This window comes from Delphinus delphis, chromosome 8, assembly GCF_949987515.2.
Source record: "Delphinus delphis chromosome 8, mDelDel1.2, whole genome shotgun sequence".
Lineage (NCBI taxonomy): Eukaryota > Metazoa > Chordata > Mammalia > Artiodactyla > Delphinidae > Delphinus > Delphinus delphis.
Genome location: NC_082690.1, coordinates 65396431 through 65422370, shown reverse-complemented (window position 1 = coordinate 65422370; position 25940 = coordinate 65396431). Strand labels below are relative to the sequence as shown.

Below are 25940 nucleotides of genomic sequence, written 5' to 3'. Positions count from 1 at the left end.
CAAACTATACCACAAAGCTACAGTAATCAGGACAGTATGGCAGTGGCCCAAAACCAGAAATATAGATCAGTGGTACAAGATAGAATGCCCAGAGATAAACCCACTCACATGTGGGCACCTAATTTACTACAAAGGAGGCAAGAACATACAATGGAGAAAAGGCAGCCTCTTCAATAAGTGGTGCTGGGAAACTGGACAGCTACATGTGAAATAAGGAAATTAGAACACTCCCTAACACCATACACAAAAATAAACTCCAAATGGATTAAAGGCTTAAATGTAAGGCCAGACACTATAAAACTCTTAGAGGAAAGCATAGGAAAAACACGCTTTGACATAAATCAGAGCCAAGATCTTTTCTGACCCACCTCCTAGAGTAATGGGAATAAAAACAAAAATAAACGGATGAGACTTAATTAAACTTTAAAGCTTTTGCACAGCAAAGGAAATCATAAACAAGACAAAAAGACAACCCTCAGAATGGGAGAAAATATTTGTAAATGAAACAACAGACAAAGGATTACTCTCCAAAATGTACAAACAGCTCATGGAGCTCAATATCAAAAAAACAAACAATCCAGTTAGAAAATAGGCAGAAGACCTAAAGAGACATTTCACCAAGGCAGACATACAGATGGCCAAGAGGCACATGAAAAGATGCTCAACATCACTAATTACTAGAGAAATGCAAATCAAAACTTCAGTGAGGTATCACCTCACACCGGTCAGAATGGCCATCATCAAAAAATCTAGAAACAATAAATGCTGGAAAGGGTGTGGTGAAAAGGGAACTCTCTTGCACTGTTGTGGGAATGTAAATTGATATAGCCACTATGGAGGACAGTATGGAGGTTCCTTAAAAAACTAAAAATAGAACTACCATATGACCCAGCAATCCCACTACTGGGCATATACCCTGAGAAAACCATAATTCAAAAAGAGACATGTGCTACAATGTTCGTTGCAGCACTATTTACAATAACCAGGACATGGAAGCAACCTAAATGTCCATCGACAGATAAATGGATAAAGAAGATGTGGCAATATATACAATGGAATATTACTCAGCCATAGAAAGAAAGAAAATTGAGTTATTTTTAGTGAGGTGGATGGACCTAGTGTCTGTCCTACAGAGTGAAGAAAGTCAGAAAGAGAAAAAACAAATATCATATGCTAACACATATATATGGAATCTAAAAAAAAAAATGGTACTAATGAACCTAGTTGCAGGGCAGGAATAAAGAGGTAGACATAGAAAATGGACTTGAGAACATGGGGTGGGAGGGCAAGCTGAGGCAAAGTGAGAGTAGCGTCGACATATATACACTACCGATATAAAATAGTTGGCTGGTGGGAAGCAGCAGCATAGCACAGGGAGATCGGCTCGGTGCTTTGCGATGACCTACAGGGGTGGGATAGGGAGGATGGGAGGGAGGCTCAAGAGGGAGGGGATGTGGGGACACGTGTGTGCATATGGCTGATTCGCTTTGTTGTGCAACACAAACTAACACAGTATTGTGAAGCAATTATATTCCAATAAAGATCTATTAAAAAATAAAAAAAAGTAATGAAGCTATCAGTGAAGAAAAACAAAATTTGAATCAGGTGTTAAGGTTTCCTTTACTTAGATGTCCAAATAATCAGAATGTTGTTGTTTTTACTTCAGAGTGAGTTGGGACAACATGTAGAATATGCAAACACATGAAGCCCTTAAAAAGGATTGAACAGGGACTTCCCTGGTGGTCCAGTGGTTAAGACTCTGCGCCCCCAATGCAGGGGGCCCGGGTTTGATCTCTGGTCAAGGAACTAGATTCCACATGCTGCAACTGAGAGCCCACATGCTGCAACTAAAAGATCGCGCACACGGCAATGACTGTCCTGCTTGGGGCAACTAAGACCTGGTGCAGCCAAATAAATAAATAAATAAATATATTTTAAAGTATGGCAGAAAGCAATTAGGCCTAACATGTAGTCTCTAGCCCCAGATTACTCACAGATTATATCCCCAAAGTTCAATTTTAAGTTGATCTGGTTTTTAGTGTCACAGGGTAATTTTATAACAATAATGCTATATATAGTCCAATGGTCTTCAACCAGAGGCATTTTTGCCCCCCCAGAGCACATTTGGCAGTGACCTGGAGACATTTTTGGTTGTAACAACTTGGTGATTGTAGGTGGGGTGCTATTAACTTCTAGTGGGTTGAAGCTAAGGATGTTGCTAAACATCCTATAATGCACGGGATAGCTCCCAGCCCCCTGCCTCCAACCCAACAAGGAATTATCTGGCCCAAAATGTCAGTAGTGCTGATGTTGAAAAACCCTGTCTAGACAATGGTCAAGTTCCCAGGCCACTCTAAAAATCTTTATTTAACCCAAAACAGTGCTTATAACCCATAACTGAAGCTTAGTGCTAATGGTACCATTTCATTTGTCACTTAAAATTACTTTGTCTCCATAGAAAAGTTCTTCTTAAATATCAACCTGAGATACTGAGAAGACGGCTTTCCTTACTGGGAACAAAGTGCAGTTGCTCCCATGGTGTGGAGACTCCAATTTTAATGCCTCTGTCTGTTGTTCCTAGCTTTTCATACGTGTTACTCTTTTGAGAGTCTATAGGATAGGGATTGCCTATCATTTCAGTGTTATGTTTAGAAGGTAGTTTTAGACCCTTTAAAACTTGAAAATGTTTAATCAGTATATTCAACAAATATTCATTTAGAAATAAGTATTAATATAATGAGTATTCAGATTTTTAAGTACCCTATAACCAAATTCACTTTGATTTTATTAATAGGGTCAGGAGCAGGTCTGGGGAAAATAATCCAGAGGTTTCCACAGAAGGACTGGGATGATACACCTTTTCCACAGGGAGTTGAACTGGTAAGTTGGTATTGTTTTATTGTACTTTTATAATGATATTTTTCTTTTCATGTTTCATTTATGGTTATATTTATGTTGCAGTTACTTTTAAATAATTTGGTGATTTAACTGTAACACATTATTAGAAATAATCGCCCTAATACAGTAAACTTTGAATAAACTGATTCTGGAATGTCTGTTTTGCTGTTCTTTTTCCTGTTTAATCTTCTCTTTAATATTAAAGATGAAATAGATGATTTTTATATACCTGGAAGCTGAAAAATTCCTCTGATTCTTTTAGTCACAATCTTAGCCTAGTAGCTTCAGTGATAGTGTGTCACTAATCAAATATTTATTATATTTTTTTCTGAAAATTTCTAGGTCGTTGTTTTAGTGACAACTAAACAAAAACACAGACAAACAAAACCAAAGGTTGGTTTAATAGTGACCAGTCATGGTTTGAGTTTGGCCTTGAAATCAGAATCTGAATTCTTTCTTTCCAGTTACAGAATCTGTATGTTGCTTTATAATAGTGCAGTTCAACTGCTTTATTTTTGTCAGCCGTTTTAAAGGAATTTAATGGTGGAGCATAATTTGTGATGACCAGGACATTCTGTCTGGTGGTGGATCTATGGTGGTAAAATGAGACTGAGAAGATGATCACTAAAGTATTTTTCAATATGACTATAAAGTTTAGAGAATGCATATATGTGTGTGTGTATGTATGTTTGTGTATTCACTTATATTGTGTGTATGTTTACATACACACACATATACATGAGCAGTGTTCATCAAAGCAGTTCTTGTTGAGCGATCATTTGGTATAATATGACAATGAAGAGGAGACTGCCTGGGTTGAAATCCCACCTGTACGGTATGACTTCTAACAAGTTACTTAACTTCTTGAACAGCCGTCTTCATCTATAAAATGAGGATAATGATAATAGTAATCTCATAGGGTTACTGCAAAGGTAAAATGGGAAAAATATAAATAAAATGCTTAAAACAGTGTCTTCCATAAAGTAAGTGCTCAATAAATGAGGTAGCTTGTTAATGTTATTATTGTTACTGTCATTGTTGCTGTTTGTTTGACATATTGCAGCACCTCCCCCCTAGGAAGAATTGTTCATTCTCTTGTTAGCCTGGATCAGAAATATTTATTAGGAATAAAACTGATGTTGAAAATTACGAATTTTCTTGTCCTAGCAAATGAGTGTCCATTTCTGCCTCGCTGAGGATAAAAGGTACATTTCTAAATGCTTAATTTTGATTGTTAAACCCAGTTTTGTAAAGAAGGCTGTGGATTCTGTAGACACACAGAGAGGGTAAATCTTGAGTTTAGGCATTAAAAATGGGGAAAGAACGTGAGGATCTTTGAGATAATAGAAAATACATAGTGGTCTCTGCCCCCAGTTCCTGGCACAGAGCTTCTGAAGTCCGTCTAATTTCTTAAGTGTTATGAGTGTCTTTGATCCCGGTTCCTGACACAGGGTTCCTGAAACCTTTGTAAGTTCCTGGGTGATATGAATGTCTTTTGTTCTAATGAGGCGATTCTGGGTGGGCTCCTGGATGGCTCCTGGATGGGGGCTGGTCACTGGAAAGACCAAGCCATGATTAGAAGCTTGGAATTTTCAGCCCCATCTGCTATTCTCTTGAAAAGGGAGAAGGGCTGAAAATGGAATTAATGATTGATCATGCCTACGTGACGATGTCACCATAAAAATCCCCAAAGTTGGGATTTGGAGAGCTTCCAGGTTGGTGAAACGTGCACCTACTGGGAGGGTGATGCACCCCAACTGTACAGAGAGAGAAATTCATATGCTTGGGACCCTCCCAGACCTCACTCTGTGTATCTCTTCATCTGGCTGTTCATCTGTATTCCTTATCATATTCTTTAATAAACTGGATAATGTAAGTAAAATGTTTTCCCGAGCTCTCTGAGCCACTTGAGTAAATTAATTGAATCCAAAGGGCTGGAGGTCACGGGAACCTCCGATTTATAGCCAAGTCGTACAGAAGTTGTACTACTGTACAACCTACTTGCAACTGATATCTGAAGTGGGGGTCAGTCTTGTGGGACTGAGCCCTTAACCTTAATCAGTGAGTTAAATTGTAAAATTGTAGGACACCCAGCAGGTGTCGTGGATAATTGCTTGTTTGGGGGGAAAAAACCCCACACTGGGTGACTAGAAGTGTCAGAAGTCAAGTGTTCTGGGTAAGGTAAAAGTTACCACACAGATGGAGGAGAAAAGTAGGTTTTTAAGAGAGCCCTTGTATTCCTTTCTCTTCTCTTCCACATGCCTGCAAATAGTAATAATTGGTCTTATGGTGTGGATAACTGGTGTTTGTACTATTAAAGCTTTTAAACTCTGCTTCACTGTCCTTTTTAGTAATGATTGAAAGGGGAAAATTTTGGTACTGGAGACCTTTTAGAACTTTTTGTGAGTTCCTACCTCCCCTCACATCAATGTGTGGATGGATATAAACTACATCAGTTTGAAAATATGAACAGTGAACCACCTTCATAAATTTCAGGAACAGCAGACATTATTGGGTCAGAGAGAGATCATGATTTGACTCTAGCTATTTAGCTATGACTGAGAAGGAATAATTTTTGTGTTTTGAAAGCTAAGGCATAGATACTGTGATGCCTCTGATATTTCTCCAGTAGTGGTGGAGAGACACATGTTGATTTTAATAGTTAGTAAATGGATATTTTTTCTTTGTGTGACAGACATTCCCATGTTCAAGTGCTGTCAGTGCCTCTCCAATAACAAGTAGAGCCGTGTGCTGCTGGATTGGTGAAACCGAGGTGTTAAGAGGTAGCATAACTTTTCCTCACCTAAGATCTTCCTAGATGACATCTTGGCTGATTCTTCATGAAGCATTTCAAGATTTTGGGAGCCAGATTAATATTTAAAGAATATTTGAAGTGCTGGATTACATTGGGAATTTTTTCTTTTAATTTTTTCGTAACTGATAGCAATTCTCATCATCTAATGTCTATTGTGCTTTGTCAGGTACAGAATAAATTTGTTTATCTAACAAAGCCCATTTTTAATTTTTATTTAAAAATTTTTTAAATTTTATTTTATTTTTTTATCTTTTGGCTGCACTGTGTGACACGTGGGATCTTAGCTCCCCGACCAGGGATGGAACCCGTGCCCCAGCAGTGGAAGCACAGAGTCTTATCCACTGGACCACCAGGGAGGTCCCCAAAGCCCATTTTTAAAACATAGTAGAACATTAACTGTTAAATTTTTGTTGTCTTATTATTTATGGCTTTGTGCTTTACTTTATATGTTAGGGAGGTGCAACTATTCTGCATGTTAACAGCAATAATTGAGTAACTGTGATATACTGTGTAATCTAGTGCAACTTCAAGACCAGAGATAGGCCTAATAAAATTTTAGTCTAATTGAAGGTGATTTGGCTCAGAGCCTAGGTGGTTTTTTGATTCCAGGGTGGTAGTGACCCTTTTGTGATGATTTACATGGAAAAAAATCTTACCCTACCAAGGTGGTAGTAGTGGAACAAGTTTTTAGCATGTAACATTAATGTTAATATCTAACAGTTACATACAATTCACAGACTGTGATGAACTCACACATTAGATGATTAGAGGTAGTATATCTAATTTAAAGGTAGGTAAAATGAGGATTAGGAAGTTTTAAATGGTTTCACTAAGGTCTAGCAGCTCAATGGCAGCAGAGCTAGCATTCAAACCCAGGTTTTTTGACTCTTAGTCTCAGCCAAGATCTGAGAGTATTCTGAGAGTATTCTCAGAGTGACACTTTAAGCTATGGTTAGCATTTGGACTTTAATGTAAATGCAAGATCTGAAAACAGGATTCTATAATTTGGAAGAACTGAGGTTCAGAAATGTTTAAAAGCATGCTGTGTTAAAAGAATGCTGTGTTGCCTCTTCAATAAGTGCTGCTGGGAAAACCGGACAGCTACATGGAAAAAATGAAGTAAGAACACTCCCTAACACCATACACAAAAATAAACTCAAAATGGATCAAAGACCTAAATGTAAGACCAGACACTATAAAACTCTTAGAGGAAAACATAGGCAGAACACTCTATGACATAAATCACAGCAAGATCCTTTTTGACCCACCTCCTAGAGAAATGGAAATAAAAACATAAATAAACAAATGGGACCTAATGAAACTTAAAAGCTTTTGCACAGCAAAGGAAACCATAAACAAGACCAAAAGACATCCTCAGAATGGGAGAAAATATTTGCAAATGAAGCAAATGACAAAGGATTAATCTCCAAAATTTACAAGCAGCTCATGCAGCTCAATATCAAAAAACAAACAACCCAGTCCAAAAATGAGCAGCACACCTAAATAGACATTTCTCCAAAGAAGATATACAGATTGCCAACAAACACATGAAAGAATGCTCAACATCACTAATCATTAGAGAAATGCAAATCAAAACTACAATGAGGTATCACCTCATACCAGTCAGAATGGCCATCATCAAAAAAGCTACAAACAATAGATGCTGGAGAGGGTGTGGAGAAAAGGGAACCCTCTCGCACTGTTGGTGGGAATGTAAATTGATATAGCCATTATGGAGAACAGTATGGAGGTTCCTTAAAAAACTACAAATAGAACTACCATTCAACCCAGCAATCCCACTACTGGGCATATACCCTGAGAAAACCATAATTCAAAAGAGTCTTGTATCACAATGTTCACTGCAGCTCTATTTACAATAGCCAGGACATGGAAGCAACCTAAGTGTCCATCGACAGATGAATGGATAAAGAAGATGTGGCACATATATACAATGGAATATTATTCAGCCATAAAAAGAAATGAAATTGGATTATTTGTAGTGAGGTGGATGGACCTAGAGTCTGTCCTACAGAGTGAAGTAAGTCAGAAAGAGAAAAGCAAATACTGTATGCTAACACATGTATGGAATCTAAAAAAAAAAAGTTGGTTCTGAAGAACTTAGGGGCAGGACAGGATTCAAGACGCAGACGTAGAGAATGGACTTGAGGACACAGGGAGGAGGAAGGGTAAGCTGGGACAAAGTGAGAGTGTGGCATGGACATATCATACACTACCAAATGTAAAATAGCTAGTGGGAAGCAGCCACATAGCACAGGGAGATGAGCTCGGTGCTTTGTGACCACCTAGAGGGGTGGGATAGGGAGGGTGGGAGGGAGATGCAAGAGGCACTGGATTTGGGGATATATGTATATGTATAGCTGATTCACTTTGTTATAAAGCAGAAACTAACACACCATTGTAAAGCAATTATACTCCAATAAAGATGTTAAAAAAAAAAAAGAATGCTGTGTTATTAGAAACCAACTTCACTTATTTTTTTCGGAGGATAAACCTGGGTTCAGAGCATAGTATTAGACTTGAAATTATTTTCTGTTGCCATCTTTCCTGCCCACACAACAAATATTTCATGTATTTAAATTCTAAATGAAAGGTATTGTAAACAGTGCTGCAATGAACATTGGGGTGCACGTATCCTTTCGAACCATGTTTTTCTCTGGATATATGCCCAAAAGCCAAGACATAGAAGCAACAGATGAATGGATAAAGAGAATGTGTACATATATACCATGGAATATTACTCAGCCTTTAAAAAGAATGAAATCATGCCATTTGCAGCAACATGGATGGACCTGGAGATTATCATACTAAGTGAAGTATTGGTAAGTCAGACAAAGACAAATATCATATGATATCACTTATATGGGGAACCTAAAAAAAAATTTTAAAAAATGATACAAATGAACTTATATTAACAAAACAGAAACAGACTGACAGATTTAGAGAATGCACTTATGGTTACCTGAGGGGAGGGATAGATAGGGAGTTTGGGATTGAGATGTACACGCTGCTATATTTAAAGTAAAATTCCTTTCCATGAAAAAAAAATAAATGAAAGGTAATTCTGTTCAGAATGAAGACTAAACTTTATGACTTGTGGGAAAGGATTTAAGGCATTCATTCGCTAATAAGTCAAATCCCAAATTTAATTTAGAGGATGCTGAATTTAGTCTTGCTGCTTTTGTGTAAAGAAATCGCCTTCTCTTTCTTTTCTTCTATTGAGAAATGCTGAACTTTAATTTGGATGGTTTTTAAAAATAAAAATATGAAAATAAGCTAAACCAAACATAATGACTGCTTTTCCAATTCTGGGATATTTTTATCTTTTTCTTGTGCCTTTTAGGCATACATGGAAACCACAGACAGTCATATAAATAAAGTTTCAGTTAATTTTAGAGACAATATTTCAAAGAAAATGTAAGAATTGTTTTGCAGAGGCATTCTATGGCTAACAATCTATTTCTGATTATGGGAAGAAATATTTTTATTGGCTTGGTTTTGGGCATCAACAAAATAGTATTGTTTAGGCACTAGCTCTTTTTAAAGATGCCCTGTCTCAGAAGTGAATTTTTTTATATCATAATTCAGAAAACATGCCACCATCTTCACTAGGGAATGCCTGCACTGACGCATTTGTAAATCTTTCTGATTTTTTAGAAGTCTAAAGTACTGTGATAAAAAATGTTGTGGCTTGAGTAAAAGAGGATTAACCGTGTCATTAGAATTTATAAATTTGAGGTTCTTAAGCTATTAGCTCATTTATTTAAGTTATAGACTAATGATTTGACTACCTTCAGTATGAATCCAGTTTTCTGTAATTATAAGTATAGATTGGGGAGAAGAGGTAAAAAAATCTTGTATTCAGCATTCTGCAGTTGTAACATAGGAGAAGTAGCCTTAGTATGGGATGCTATTTGAGGGCAGAGAAGTAAGTATAAGTATCATGTAATATTTTAATTCTTTTAGTTGTTTAGAATGCATTGAATACCGCAGATGGGCTAGCAGTGGTCCATCTGACCTAGATATAAATACTGTTTGGTCAGGAAACCGAGTGTAGAAAGGACGGAAGAGAATTTTCTCCTCTCTTTGTAGAGGAATATGCGTGAAAGGAGATTGAGAAAGGTAGTGAACATACTGGATGACAGAATCAGGGTTCACAAAGATTTTAAAAGGCTGGAGTTACGGGCCCTTTATATAAGAGGATTAAATATAATAGGTGAAAATGTAGGTCCTGCATGTGAGTATAAAAAACTAGCTGTATAAGTAATATTTAAAATAAAGATAGGCCGGATACTTTCCCAGCCAGAGAGATTTGAGATAAGAAGACAGCTAAAAATAAAAAATATATAATTATAAACGAGACCTATGAAAGATACTGTAGGTAGCATCTAAAGCCTCTGTGCTGAGGTAGGGTGCTTGGTGATGAATTTAGTTTTAAAGCTGGTGTAAAGGATGTGTGGAAGAACTCTTGATTTTGCATAGAGTTGAGGCTGAAAACAAGAACATTGCTATGAAGTATGAAGACATGGCTTTTTTTAATTTATTTTTTTATTGAAGTATAGTTGATGTACAGTGTTGTGTTAATTTCTGCTATACAGCAAAGTGACTCAGTATTCTATGAGTAGTCTATGAGAATACTCAATGTATTCTATTCCATTACGGTTTATCCCAGGATATTGAATATAGTTCCCTGTGCTATACAGTAGGACCTTGTTGTTTATCCATTCTATATGTAATAGTTTGCATCTACTAACTCCATACTCCCAGTCCGTCACTCCCATACCACCCCCCACATGGCAACCACAGTCTGTTCTCTGTGTCTGTTTCTGTTTCATAGGTTCATTTGTGCCATATTTTAGATTACACATGTAAGTGATATCATATGGTATTTCTCTTTCTCTTTTTGACTTCACTTAGTATGACAATCTCCAGTTGCATCCATGTTGCTGCAAATCGTATTATTTTGTTCTTTTTTATGACTGAGTAGTATTCCATTGTATATATGTACCACATCTTCTTTATCTGTTCCTCTGTCAATGGATATTTAGATTGTTTCATGAAGACATGGCTTTTGAAACATACTAAGGACTACAAAAAAGGACGTTTAAAGTTATGTTCACAACAAAGCAAGTGGATACAAATGGGGTTTAAGCTGGAAAGTGGTGGTTTGAGCTCACATTTTTGTTTCCTACTCCCAAAGACACAGTTGTCTCTTTGAAGTAATAAAACTGCATAGCAGGTAGGAACTCCGTCCTGTAGATGGAGTCTAGAGGATGCATCTGAGATAGTGGATTCTCTCAACATCTCTGAGGTAGAAGCTAGTCAGTCTTGGTGTTACTCTTCTCACATTCCTTGATGCTTACTAAGGTGGTTTGTTATACTGTACTAGACTTTCAGTAGCTTACAATTCTGCTTATTTTACTAATGTATTGATAGCCTCAGTTATGCTAGAGAATCACCTACCCAGTCTCCATGGTCTGCTCTCAGAACTACCTCAGGAGAGGTTTTCTTGACATGTTGGGGTCCTGCTATCCCTAATGCTTTGACGCCATAGTGAACTTCCTGAAGAAGACGTAGAACTACAGTACACAAGCCTGACCTACTACAAATTCATGTTGTTTGCAAACAGCCTGGCCCCGTTACCACACAGAATACTGCTACTGATCTCTCATGTAATTGTCTGTCATATCACCACTATGGTTGTTCTATACTTTTTAATGTCCAGTTCCTTGTTCTATTCTTCATTTTCCATTGATCCCAAGTATTAACTTTAAAAAGTCTTTTCTTGAGTTTATTTCTTAGCTATTATCCTATTTCTTCTTCATTATAAAATGTTTCAAATGATTATTCTTCATTTGCTGTCTCTATTTCTATAAGAGACTGGTGTGGTACTCTGGAAGCAATATGGGATCTGAAACTTTAAAATCTTAAGCAAAGTTAATTTATCTTTCTGATAATACTGCTTTTCCTACAGGACTGTTATCAGGTGATTGTCTATTAATATTTTAATAAACTATAATGTTATGATTTCTTGCTGTCCACTCGCATCTCTTACATCCATCTCACCCACATTTCAGAGGTTTATTCTGAAGTACACTTTATGTCCTCTCCATTCTGAAATCACAAAGTTGAAGTTTAGTAATATTTTCTGAATTCATTAAGTTAATAAATACTAGATGTTATAATAGGTGAACCTTGAAGCCTTAGTGGCTAGAATGAAACAAGCTTTTTTCTTCTTACTTGCATAATCACTTACTTGATTAGTGACAGTGGTGTAGACAGGAGTGTGGTTTGCTGTCTTCAAAGTGTGGTTCTCAGGGTCATCTTGGGCATCAGCATTCAGTTGGCAGAGTAGTAAAAGAAAGCATGGAGGTGGGTTTTATGGGGTAGGCCTGGGAGGCTGTATACATCACTTCTATCCTGTTCCATTCATCAGAAATCAGTCATTTAACCACAGTTAACTGTAATGGGAGTTTGGCAAATAAAGCCTAGATGGGTGCCTAGGAGAAAAGTGAAACAGATTTAGTGAACAACTACCTTTCTTCTGCCACAGTGTTCTTGCTGAAATTCAGAGGCCTTTTCCCTTATCTTAATTCTCCTTGACCACTTTATTTTTTGACATCATTAATTCAGTCTTTGTGGTAAAATAAAAAATGAACACTGTATTTAGTTTTTGTCTCAGTTCCTGGCACAAAGTTCCTGAAATCTTTGGAGTTTACTGTCTTTTGTATGCTAATGAGATGGCTTATGAATTTAGGGAACGCTAGGTAGCTTCAGGAAGGGGGCTGATGTGCCACAGGAACCAACCATGCGGTTAGAGGTTTGGAAATTTCAGCCCTACTTGGGAGGGGAGAGGGGCTGGAGATTGAGTTCAATCACCAATGGCCAACGAGCTAATCAATCATGCTTACCTAATGAAGCTTCCATAAAAACCCCTAGATGAAGGGATATAGAGATCTTCCAAGTTGGTGAACACATCTATGTGCTGGGAAGGTAGTGTGATTGGAGAAGGTGTGGAGGCTCTGTGTCACCCCCTCCCTCCATACCTTGACTTATCTATCTCTTCTGTTTGGCTCTTTTTGAGTTATATACTTTACAGTAAACTGGTAAGTGTAGGTAAAGTGTTTTCCTGAGTTCAGTGAGCTGTCCTAGTGAATTATTGAACCTGAGGGGGACAGTCATGTGAGCCCCTGAATTTGTAGTCTGCAGGCAGAAGTGTGGATAACTTGGTCATCCCTTTTGCAGCTGGCATCTGGAGTGAGGGCAGTCTTGTGGGGCAGAGCCCTGACCCCTTGATTGTGGGGTCTGCACTGACTCTGGGAAGTTAGTGTCATAAATGAATTTAATTGTTGGACACCCAGTTGGTATTGGGAAAAAACACATACTTGGTGTCAGAGAAAATACAACAGTCTTCATCATGCTAATTTTCTCTTAATGTCAGTTAATTCTCTTCCATTTTTCCCTGTTTTTGTTTTATTTTGTTTTTGTGGCCCCCTTACTACAGACTTTCTGTAAGATTCAGTTTTCATTTTTTGGGTATTTTGTTTTCTCTGGGAAGTGATGGTATCACTATTCTGTCAGTCTTTTGTACTTGAATCCTAGTCATGCCTGTGTGTTTTCTGCAATTCCTGTAATCTAAGTGTATAGCCTACATGTCTCAGACAGAGCTAAGCCATATTTTGGTATCTCTTTCTAATACCGGACTTCTAATATGGGGTGAGCTCTGGTAACAAATAGCCTTGGAAGGTTAATCAAAGTTAGTTCTTGCCTAATTTCACTTGTAGCAATTTGTCCTATAGCAGAACTGACACTTGGATAAATAATATATATTATTCAAACCAGAATGCTTTTGAGAGTGAAAGGTAGTGAATCGGAAAACATGCGTCCTGAACAAATTGATTTTTATGGTTACTTATACATATGCATGTGTAAAGTTATTCAAGGCAAAAAATTGGAAACTACCTAAATGTCTATCAGTAGGTGACTGATTGAATTAGTAGTGCCACAGTCATTCATCAGAATATAATGCAACTGTTAAAAAGTATGAGATAGAAGATGGCCAACAAGCAGATGAAAAGATGCTAATGTCACTAACCATTAGGGAAACGCAAATCAAAACAGCAGTGAGATACCACTTCACACCTATTACGATGACTAATATAAAAAAACACAAAGTGCTGGCAAAGATGTGGAGAAATTACAGTCCTTGTGTACTGTTGGTGGGAATGTAAAATGGTACAGCTACCGTGGAAAATGATAGGGCGGTTCCTCAAAAAATTGAGAATGGAATTACTGTATGGTCCAGCAATTTCACTTCTGGGTATATACCCCAAAGAACTGAAAGCAGGGACTCAAATAGATTTTTTGTTCACACGTTCATAGTGGCATTATTCACCACAGCCAAAAGCAATCCAGGTATCCACTGACAGATAAATGGATAAACAAAATGTGGTATATACATATAATGAAATATTATTCAGCCTTAAAAATGAAGGAGATTCTGACATGTGCTACAACATGGATGAACCTTGAGGACATTATGCTAAGTCTATGGGTATAGATTTTCAGTTTTGCAAGATGAAAAGTGTTCTGGAGAGTGATTGCAGGACAATATGAATGTACTTGACACTACTGAACTGCACATTTAAAAATGGTTAAGATGGTAAATTTTATGTTATGTATATTTTACTACTATTAAAAACTTTTTAGAAAAATATGACCTAGAGCTTTGTTCAGTGACGTGAATCAGTCTCTAAGACACATTGTATAGCAAGTAGCCAAAGAATTTGGAGAAGAACAAAGTTGGAGGACTTGTACTACCTGGTTTCAAGGCATACTGTAGAGCTCAGTATTCAAATGTGGTATTGGCTTAAGGATTGTCTTTTGTAGATCCTTGCTACAGTCTAGAAGCAAACACACACATTATGGTAAATATATATTCAATAAAGTTGCTAAGGTAATTCAGTTGTGAAAAAGATAGGGTTTTCAACAAATGGTGCTGAAACAACTGAATGTCCATTTGGGAAAAAAAAAAGCCTTGACCCTGCCTCACAACCTACAGAAAAATTAATTTGAAGTAGATCATAGACTAAATGTAAAAGCTAAAAGTATAAAGGTTTTTAAAGGAAAACTTAGGAGAACATCTTTGCAACCTTTAGTTAAGCAGAGACTTTAAATAGAACACCAAAAGCATGAACGAATAAAGTTTACCTGGAATGCTTGAAAACTCTTGAAAAATAGTGTATCATCATGCAGAAAAGGTGGACAGTCGGATAATAAGAAGTCCCATTTTGTTTCATAGATTTCACTTGGATCTACAGAATCTCTGAATCCTACTTGGACCTTCTGTTTCTTGCTATTTACCTTTAGTGAGGAGGAGGAGACTGGAAGAAATGAGGGGACATAGGGTATTCTAGCAGCAATTCACCTAGGGTGTCGGAGCAAAGTTTTCTCAGGTGTTATCTATTCTACCAAGCCAGATTTTCTTTGTCAAGCCAGAAATTTGGATATATTCAAATTTGTGGGGCGACTTTTATAAATAGAACTTCTTTATCAAAATTTTAATTGCTATAGATGGTAGCCAACTTTAGATGTAAAAACATTACTATATGTGAAAGACTTTGTGATATGGAGGAAAGAATATTGAACTCTGGGATTTTATTTATCTGTCTGTATCAGTATATATACCTATATATAGATATATAATTTGATTAAGAAAGGCAACAGCTATTTAGAGAACATCAACTCTCTAGGTCATATAATCTATTTTCAATGGTATATAAGGAATGATATTTTGATACTATCCATCCCCCCACACCCCAGTTCTTGTTCTAATCAAGTTCTTTGGTGATCCAGACATACTATTTACTGCATGAAATATGTTCAGATCTTTTTTCTTGAGTTTGTATTGTGCTTTGAGTATTCATGTGGAACTTTCCCTGCTATGGATATGGTCATTTTTCTTATAACTTAACAAATGTGTCAGTTTTAAAAAATGAAGTATTTGGTGGCCTCTAGTGGTACTTATGTGTCTATAAAAAGTCACTAATATCACCAATGTACAAAATTTTAGGTGGAGAGTTACTAAGTTGACAAAACTTACTGAAGAAAAGTTTTTTAATCTTTGAGAACTAAAAGTTTATTAATCAGTTATAAATCTATCAGTGATGTGGCTGTATCTGTTATAGTAAATTTTATCTTTCCTTACTTTGAAGACATGCCTTGAAATTTTATATATATATATATGTGTGTGTGTGTTTGTATATGTGTGTGTGTGTGTAATATATGTGTCGTTTTTTAAAATAAATTTATTTATATATTTTTTATTTTTGGCTGCCTTGGGTCTTCGTTGCTATGCACGAGCTTTCTCTAGTTGCGGTGAGCAGGGACTCCTCTTCATTGCGGTATGTGGGCTTCTCATTGCAGTGGCTTCTCTTGTTGCGGAGCATGAGCTCTAGGCACGCGGGCTTCAGTAGTTGTGGCATGTGGGCTCAGTAGTTGTGGCTTGCAGGTTCTAGAGCACAGGCTCAGTAGTTGTGGCGCACAGGCTTAGTTGCTCTGCGGCATGTGGGATCTTCCCGGACCAGGGCTGGAACCCATGTCCCCTGCATTGGCAGGCGGATTCGTTTTGTACTTATGTCAGCAGTAGTTTACTATTGCATTTTACTGAAATGTGTCTATAAAGGGGATGGTAGAATGATTTCTGACATCTCCTTAAATATAATAAAAGCTAAAAATAGGGCCAGTATTTCATAAGTTAATCATAAAGATAATCAATCCTTAGTAAAGTTTATTTCTTTCTTTTTTTTTTTCTTTGTGGTACGCGGGCCTCTCACTGCTGTGGCCTCTCCCGTTGCAGAGCACAGGCTCTGGACGCGCAGGCTCAGCGGCCATGGCTCACGGGTCCAGCCGCTCCACGGCATGTGGGATTTTCCCGGACCGGGGCACGAACCCGTGTTCCCTGCATCGGCAGGCGGACTCTCAACCACTGCGCCACCAGGGAAGCCCTAAAGTTTATTTCTTTAAACAGCTAATTCTAGCTAGCTTAAAGATACTTTAAGTTAGGCTAAGAATTATCCAGAATCTGAAATATATGTGGAAATTTAGATCATTTCTTAAGTTGGGAAAATTTGTATAAATTCAAGCTTTGGAAAGCTAAAGAGAAAAGTGACAATTTTAGGTAAGTTGAATTTACTTTAAGTGCTAAAATTCATCTCCATTTGTGTTAAAAATTAGATATTGAAATCCAGGTCATATAGCTACTTACTATTGGCTGAGATGATAACAAAAACTCCTGGTCTTTTGACTCTCTGCTAAAGCTTTTCTAAAACTAAACTAAAATACTCTATTCTTGTGTTAGATGAGGTAAGCTGATTTTTTTAAAGTTTTTTTCTTTTTCTGTTTCTTTTAAAAAAAATTAACAAGATAAGTCTTATTCTAATTAGGAAGGTTTAACTGGCATTGGAAAGACATGAATAGAAAAGTGTTAACTTTAAAACAATAAAATCAAAAGGGTCTAATGATACAAATCTTTGGTAATTAAGGAGCTAGCAGCTTTTATTTCTTCCAAAGATGGACTGTATTTACAAGAAACACACCATAGTATGAGTGAACTCAGAATAGCTTTGATTACGACAGCCTTAGTGTTCTAATGAAATAGATTCTACTATTGGGTTCATAACTGACTGGAAGATCTCGTTAAGCCTAGTAAGATCTTCAGTATATTTCTCCAATTCAGTACTATGTACTTATTTTGGAAATAGGAATAAACTGCTATAAAACTTAAATGAGAAGTGCTGTCAATTTATGAATTAATTGTGGTTTCCATTGTTTGTGGCTTCCATTGTTTGAGGTTTACTGGTCTCTTTCCCCAGGCAGTGACTGCTTTTCCTGAGACTTCTGAGCACTGATAAACAAGATGAGGTAGAATCTTGGATTCTGGTTAAATGTTTTTCTTTCTGGCAGGTCAGAGAGGTGGAAGGAGAGACATTTTCTGAGTTGAAAAGAGCCACAGGAAGGCTCCCTGCTCATAAGTAATACCGATATTTTCTATTTATTCCATCAGCTAGAAATTCTTTTAAACTGAATGTGCCTTCTTTAAAATTTCTGGAATATGCATTTCAATTTCACATGAATATTTACTTATATTAATATTGTTCTATCTAGGTAATGCCTGTAATCTTATTTCACAGAACAGCCTGTTGTTGCCTCTTGGTGATGGTGACAACTTTAAGTAGTAGAATGATGTGATGCTGCTGTTACTAAAAGTGAAGAATTGTTTCCTAAACATGAAAAAGGGGTAGGGGTGGAGTCCAGAAACTAATAACTTAGATATAGATCTCTAGTGATTTTTATTTTTATTTTATTAAATTAAAAAAATTTTTAAAATTGAGGTATAGTTGACTTACAATATTATGTAAGTTTCAGGTATACAGCATAGTGATTCACAATTTTTAAAGGTTTTACTTCATTTATAGTTATTATAAAATATTTGCCCTATTCCCTGTGCTGAACAATATATATTTGTAGCTTATTTATTTTATACACTGTAGTTTGTACCTCTTAATCCCTTACCCTTATCTTGCCCCTCTTTCTCTCCCCACTGGTAACCGCTGGTTTGTTCTTTTTTTGTGAGTTTGTTTCTTTTTTGTTATATTCACTGGTTTGTCTTATTTTTTAGATTCCACATATAAGTGATAACTTATAGTATTTGTCTTTCTCTGTCTGATGTATTTCACTTAAGCGTAATACCTCCAAGTCCATCCATGTTGTTGCAAATGGTAAAATTTCATTCTTTTCAATGGCTAAGTTGTATTCCACACCACATCTTCTTTATCCATTCATCTGTTGATGGACAGTTTGGTTGCTTCTGTATCTTAGCAGTTGTAAATAGTGCTGCTATGGACATTGGGTGCAATCTTTTTGAATTAGTGTTTTTGTTTTCTTTGGATATATACCCAGGAGTGGAATTGCTGGATCATATCTGGTGATTTTTAAAATAAAGATTATTAAAGTGCTAGCTTGTGAGTACTTACGAAAAACTTTTTTTTTTTTGTAGTTTGCTCATCTGTCCAGAATTTTGCTTTAAAATTTATAGCCATTTTGAAAATTTGGCTATGATTTAATGCCAGTTCATTCATTTAACAGATATTTATTGAACACTTACTATGTGTCAGTCACTGAGATGGGTGTTGATGATATGGCAGTGAAGCAGATAAAATCCCTGTCTTCTTAGAACTTAAATTTATAGTAGAGAATGGACTGACACTAACTATAATGAATAAGTAAATTATATGGTATTTGAGAAGTGATAAGTACTATTAAAAAATAAGAAAGTATTGGCAGGAATAGTGTAGCCCATTAGTTTGTAAGTAATCAAGGCAGCCAGTTACCTGTTGCTGCTTGCCAGATAGCCTAAGGAAAGCAAATGAGCTAGGTTAACTAGCTTTTAGAGTTCTGCATAGTTTTGATTTTACAAAGCAAATTGTAACATACTTTAATCTCACCAAATTATTATAGAAAATATCTTTAATATGAAGTAGTGATGGATGTTAGTTTCTTGGATTAAAGTAGCCAAAAATTATTCAGACAGGTGAGTTGTACACAACCGTGATTATAACTTCCTGTAATCAGATAGGTTACACATTTAGTGTGCAATCTATTTGTATATGATACACTATTTTTTAAAATATTTGTATTCCATTCAAGACAAAGAAAAGAGTAGAGAGATTTATCACACATTTGCAGTTTATCATTAAAGCGAGTTAGGCACAAGTAAAAAAAAATCTTACGTATTTCTAAATTCTGTAACTGAGCAGTTGCTTAACTGTTACAGGACTTTCCAATTTGAGGCTTCTAAGGAAAAAATTAGTCTATGTACTTTTTAAAAAATATATTTGTTTTTAAAATATATATGTTTTTAAGTAATATATTTACATTTGTTTTTTTGGTTTTTTTTTTTTTTTTTGGCTGCGTTGTGTCTTCGTTGCTGCGCGTGCGCTTTTCCCTCTAGTTGTGGCGAGCGGGGACTACTCTTCATTGTGGCGTGGGCTTCTCATTGTGGTGGCTTCTCTTGTTGCGGAGCACAGGCTCTAGGGCGCGTGGGCTTCAGCAGTTGCAGTGCACACGCTCAGCAGTTGTGACGCAGGGGCTCTAAAGCGCAGGCTCAGTAGTTGTGGTGCACGGGTTCAGTTGCTCCGCGGCATGTGGGATCTTCCCAGACCAGGGCTCGAACCCGTGTCGCCTGCCTTGGCAGGAGGATTCTTAACCACTGCACCACCAGGGAAGTCCCTCTATGTACTTTTGATACTAGGGGATTTTCCCCCTTAGTTATTTGTTAGTGTACATAACACAGCATTTAAAGATTTATTCTTTTAATACAATCCATGGACTTGATAATTTTTTTAGATTAATCTAATTGTCTAGTTTCAAAATATAGAAATATATAAATAAGGTTAATTTGTCCTTTAGGATCTGTAATGTTTAGTGATTCTCTTTTACTCATTTTTCTTTCTTTTTTCCTGCTTGACAAAGATTTGTATAGAATGACTGATGGGTTATCATGCAGCCTCTAGTAACTGGTAGACATCTCTCTAAAGGTTCTTCCTATAATGAAGTGTGACCCTCATTTAAAATCTTCACTGGGGTAATGATAAAAATGTCATGTGATCTTAGGGTTTGGAAAGGACCTTAAAGGTTTCCTGGTCAAATTTCAACCTCCTTTTTGATGGTTAAATTAGTTTGTATACAATAGTCTTTTCCAAATGGTCATGTAGCTTCCAGTGATTCATCCTTAAGTATGTTCTTAGTGCCTGTTAGGTGCTGGACAATGTGTTGGGTGCTGGGGATACAACAGTAAATAAGACAGATGTGGCCCATGCCCTCAGATTCAGTCTAATAGCATTTTTTTAGTGACGATAAACTTGTTCTTGTATATATATTCACCTTCATAGTTTTATACACATCATCTTCAAGGGTCTTGTTCTGCTTCACAAATTTATAAGAACATTAGCCTGACCTATTCAGGTTAATATTCCAGTTGTTGTTCCTGTACTTGGAAATACTATGTTCTTCTCCTTCGAAATCCTGTTTCTAAATTTGTATTAAAATATATACATACTCATGTTCTTTTTTTCAAAAGTTGGTGGTTCTAAAATGTTTAGATGTGTTGGTAAATTACAAATATAAGACTCTTAACCTAATAAATTGGACTTTCTAGACCATATGCAAGGCAGAATGTTAAATCTTACCTATCCTATTTAATTATTTTATACTAAGTGAGATTTCAGACACTTACATGATCTAGTTGAAAGTGATTAAATGGGTAGCTGGTCCATGTAATGCTGGATGTTACACTATGTACATGTACATTTAGGATCTTAATTCAGTTGCCTTCTGCTTTTCAAAAAGAAATTTCAATTAGGACAAATCTTTGGACATTATTTTTGGCTAGCTTTGTAACAGATCATATTAGAGACCGGAGACTAGTGCCAGCTATTGCTAGTAGAGTCATGAGCTCTTGCTACTGCTCTGGCAGTCATTTTTAGAGGTGTTAGTTGCAGTGCTGCAAGGGTATGAAAACATTACAAGAACATCGTATAATGAGAAGTTAATATACTCCATATCACACCATATTAATATCTGTGGCAAGTTTCAAATACCAATATTGGTGTATTTTATAATCTCAAATCACCTTAGCCCTCTGGTTCAGGTAGCTACTCCTATATGTGGAGGTAAGAGCTCACTAATTGAATAAAGTCACTCAGTGGTCAGTTACCAAGCAGCTAGATGAGGCTTTTCTTCCAGATTTAAAACAGGAATAAAATAGGAGGGTCCAAGGTGTAGGTCAGAATTAGCTACTATTTCTTTCTGTCTCTCAAGAGAAAGAGCAGAAGATAGCACTCCCCACCTCCTAGCACAAAGGTAGCTGGGAAGTGAGGAACCCATATGAAGGACCTTCAAAGGTGTTCTCGGGCTTTGGATGGCTCTCTGGCTTGGAATAGATTAGAATTTATGAAGGCTGAGAGCAAATAAGCTGCGGTAGGTTAGTGTGGAACTTGCCAAGCGATGCTCTGTGCCACTTGGCTGGGCCATCAGTGTGTTGAGGTATTGAGACCACTGATGTGAGCAGTCTTGATTTACCATGTGTGCTGTGTAAATAACATCTGTGTTGCAGGAAGTGAAAAAGTTTGGAGAGCACTGTGATTTATCCTATGCTGTGGACTGCTTTTAAGCTTGTTGACCTCTATTTTTATTTGTTTCTCTCTGTTTGGTAAAGTCCTTTTTAAAGTCTCCAAACTGTCTCGTTGATGCTCATTGGAACCAAAATGGATTAAAGGAAGCACTATGCTCCCTTGAGGGTCATAATTTATGATTATGGTAATTGAAGTGAGAGCACCCTACCCCCAAGTGTAAAGTTTAAAAGATCACTTGATCCAGCTACCTTTCTCTCCTATAGATTTTATTTCTAGTGCTAAAACCTTAAAGTCTCTGTGTTTCATTTGAATAGGGAGTATATTAGTACATTTTTAAAGTTTTGCTTACCCAGTGTTTTGGTATATATCTGGAAGGGAATATTAATATATAGGCTAAAGAGATGGGCTGAAATTAATAAGGAGAACTTTTATGCGGAAACGTAAAATATTTTACTATAATTATGCCTCATAAAACTAATATAAGAGGCCTGCAGTTCGGTTGGCATGAGCTATTGGCTTCTTAAAAAGCTGATGCAGTTCTTGGCTACAGAATCGCCAGGATAATAATAGGAGTGGAAATGGAGTATGTATTTAATTGACAGGGTTTGGTTGGATGACTAATTGAATATGAGTGCACCAAAGGGCCAAAAGTTGTCTCATGGATTCGGATTTGGGTGACTAGGGGAGTAGCAGTAGCTTGACAAGATAGGGAGAAAGTAGAAATAATTTTAGCTCTGTCCAGTTTTACTCTGCAAATGAATTTAAGTTGTAATACCTAAAAAGACAATTTGGTAAAGTGATTAAGAGAATGGACTCTAGAATCTGACTCTTTGAGTTTTAATTCTAGCTTCTCCATTTAGTAATTTGGTGATCTTAAGTCTTACTTAAAGACTCTGCCTCTTTTCATCAGTCTAATAAGAATAAAAATAGTATTGTGACTTACAGGATCATTAGAAAGATCAAATGAATTAATACACATAAAAGTGCTCAGAATAGTGCTTGTGCATAGTAATCATTATGTGTTAGCTGTTGTTACTATTGTTATCTTTTATTAGGGTATGTTTTCCAAAATAATTCTGTGATTTTGGTATAAAACTTAATGATATAAAAAGGATTTCTTTCATTTGGAGCAGTCCCAGGAGACTTCATTCTCTTTCCTTTTCTGCTCTCAATACCCTCTCAAATTTGTAGAACCAAGGTGTGGATTGATTAGTTATGCAGTTTTAATTATTAAATCGTGTTAATCTTACTGCGTATTTTAGGGAAGTGGGAGAAGGAAAAGGTCTTCGAAAGTGTTTTATTACTATAATTACAGTTCTTTTTGATTATTTTAAAAAGCCATATTGAAAGTGTTTATTTCCTACTTTTATCATCCTCATCTGGACACTGTGTCTTAGCTCAATTAAAGTCAAAGCTCTGGTGTCAGATTTCATTTTTTTACTCCACCTCACTCCATGACATTAGCTTTGTTCTCCCACGGATTTATCTGATCCTTTGGACTGTCCTATACAGGTAAGGTTTTGCTCACCTCGACTCTCATACACTATGGAGTGTTCTCAAGGAACCTATAGGAAGCAATTTGCTTTCTCAGAAAAACTAAAACTAGCCTAAAGACTCACCTAGGAAAGCTGTATATCAGAAATTACAGATGAAAGGGGCAGTCTGAAGAAAGCTATCAGACTGAAGTAAGCCCCACACATAAAGGGAACTGTTAATCTTGGTTAGTTAATCTTGGATCTGTGGAAATCATGTAGTCTTGGATTTCCTTCTCTCTTATTTCCCTCTACCCATCAATATTTAAATAAGCTATACATACCCATTTCTGTCCAGTCCTTGTAAATATTTAATGAGCCTGTCGATTTAACTGCATGCCAGATAGAATTTCGAGGGGGCCTAGCAATTTGGTACCCATAACTACCAAAAATTGTGGCTATTTTATTTATTAAAATTTTTTTTAAAAAAAAGTATATTTAAGCCTGTATCTAAAATAATATTGTTCTCAGCTGAATTCTAATATCCTTTCATGAGAAAAGAATGCTATGCATTTCAGTTAATGTTCTGTCTAGTTGAAAGGAAGAGATAGCTTTAAACCCTGAGTTCTTATTTCAAACAGCTCTGCTTTGGGTGTTCAACATTAAGGTGTGTCTTGTTTCACTCTTGGCTATGCCTGCCATTATGAATTATATTCTTCCATTGCCCCAAAGGGCAGAAGTTTCATTTAGTTCCATTAGTTGTTAGTAGCATTCGTTAGGCTTAAAGAAATCACATCTTTTTTTTTTTAAATTTTTATTTATTTATTTTTGTCTGCCTTGGGTCTTTGTTGCTGCATGTGGGCTTTCTCTAGTAGCAGCAAGCGGGGGCTACTCTTCATTGTGGTACGTGGGCTTCTCATTGCGGTGGCTTCTCTTGTTGTGGAGCACGGGCTCTAGGCATGCAGGCTCAGTAGATGTGGCTCGCGGGCTCTAGAGCTCAGGCTCAGTAGTTGTGGTGCATGGACTCCGTTGCTCCGCAGCATTCAATTGCATTCAACAGAAAACGCGAACAATAATGGCTTAAATGAGGTGGGGGATGTATTTTTCTTTCCTGTAACATAAAAAAGTCTGGAGTTAGGTGATTTGATGTTTTGAGCTCGGTGTGTTGCCATCCCCAGTAAAATCTCCTAGTGGGAGAAAAGGGGGAAAAATAGATATTGGGTGGGCAGCTAACAGTCTCTGCACATCTTTCAATATAGAGAGTTCTTATAGGGCAGCCCTCAGTAAATCATCCCTGGACTAATCATTTGTGGCCAGGAAATTAAGGTTGGTTCATCTTCTAGTTCTTGGCTTTGCAAGTCATAAAGAACAGCTTTGGCTTGGTTTTTGAAGAAGGCATAGGGTAGTGTAATTGGTGAGGCTTTATGGTCTGTTCATTAAGAGTAAAGTTATTTAGCTTGTTGTGGAAAGAATGCATAACTGGATATGTATGTATGTGGCAGCCAGAAAAAAGGATTGACAATTGCTTTCTTTAAGTAACCCAATCTCATTCCTAATTCACAATCTTTGATCTTTCCAAACATGGTGATGTCTTTCATTATATATTCTATTAGAATAGTATTTTTTTTAACTTCAAGGCCAGTTCACTAGTGTTTACTTAGTAGCTTTGAGTATTTAGCCAGTATTTACCCTCTCCTCTTCCCACCTCAAGTATCATGAGAAAAGAAACCCTTTGTTTTTGCTCATCTTTGTATCCCTAATGCTAGGCATATATGAGGTACTAAATAAATATTTGGTGAACAAACGATTGACTGAAGAAACAAGAATGGTAGCATTCTGTTTTACCTTGAGTACTCCAAGATTGAGAATCTGCTATTTTAGGAATTCACCTTTTCAACTTTTATATAGCTCTAGAGAAACAACATAATAGAATAGAAACAATATGACTTTGGAGTCTTTTGTACAACAAACTGTTTTTGATCCCTTACTGCGTGTGAGATACTGCTGGAGTTTCCTTATTTCAAGGACAGAGAGAGACAAATTTATAAACACTTTAATTATTGAACTTACTATGGTAAATGCTATATGTGTGCACTAGGTTCTAAAGGTGCATGCAGAAGGAGTAGTTAGCCTACATTGGAACAGTGGGTTTGAAGTGAGCAGGGTTGCGGTCCAAGAAGGCTTTCCAGAGGAGAGGCTACCCATGTGGTAAGAATTAGCCAGGTAAAGGTGAATGGGGATTGTGTTCAGCTTGTGCAGAGGTACAGATATGAGGATGCAAGGGATATGGGGGGTGGCAAAAGGCATAGGAACCAACTATGAAGGTCCTACTGAAGGACTTAGACTTTATCTGGAATATCATTAAAGACATTTTCGAAACAATTTATTTTTCTCTCTACTGAAAGGGGTAGCATGTTTTATCTTTTAGAAGATCTCAGAAATACAGAAAGGTATATAAAGAAGAATGTGATTACTTGTAATCTCTTCAACCAGAGACAACCACTGTTAACATTTTTGTGGACATACTGCCATAATTCCTTAGTT

The 25940-nt window shown here is 36.7% G+C and overlaps 1 protein-coding gene across 2 annotated transcripts in view; it reads left to right on the top strand.

Annotated features, from left to right (window-relative positions):
- The window catches only part of SBF2 (SET binding factor 2), a 453477-nt gene that overhangs the window by 82860 nt on the left and 344677 nt on the right, over positions 1 to 25940 (top strand). For both annotated transcript variants that reach the window (XM_060018483.1, XM_060018482.1), the window contains exon 2: positions 2795 to 2880. In XM_060018483.1, the coding sequence (XP_059874466.1) occupies positions 2795 to 2880 (86 nt within the window). The remainder of the gene's footprint in view (positions 1 to 2794; positions 2881 to 25940) is intronic.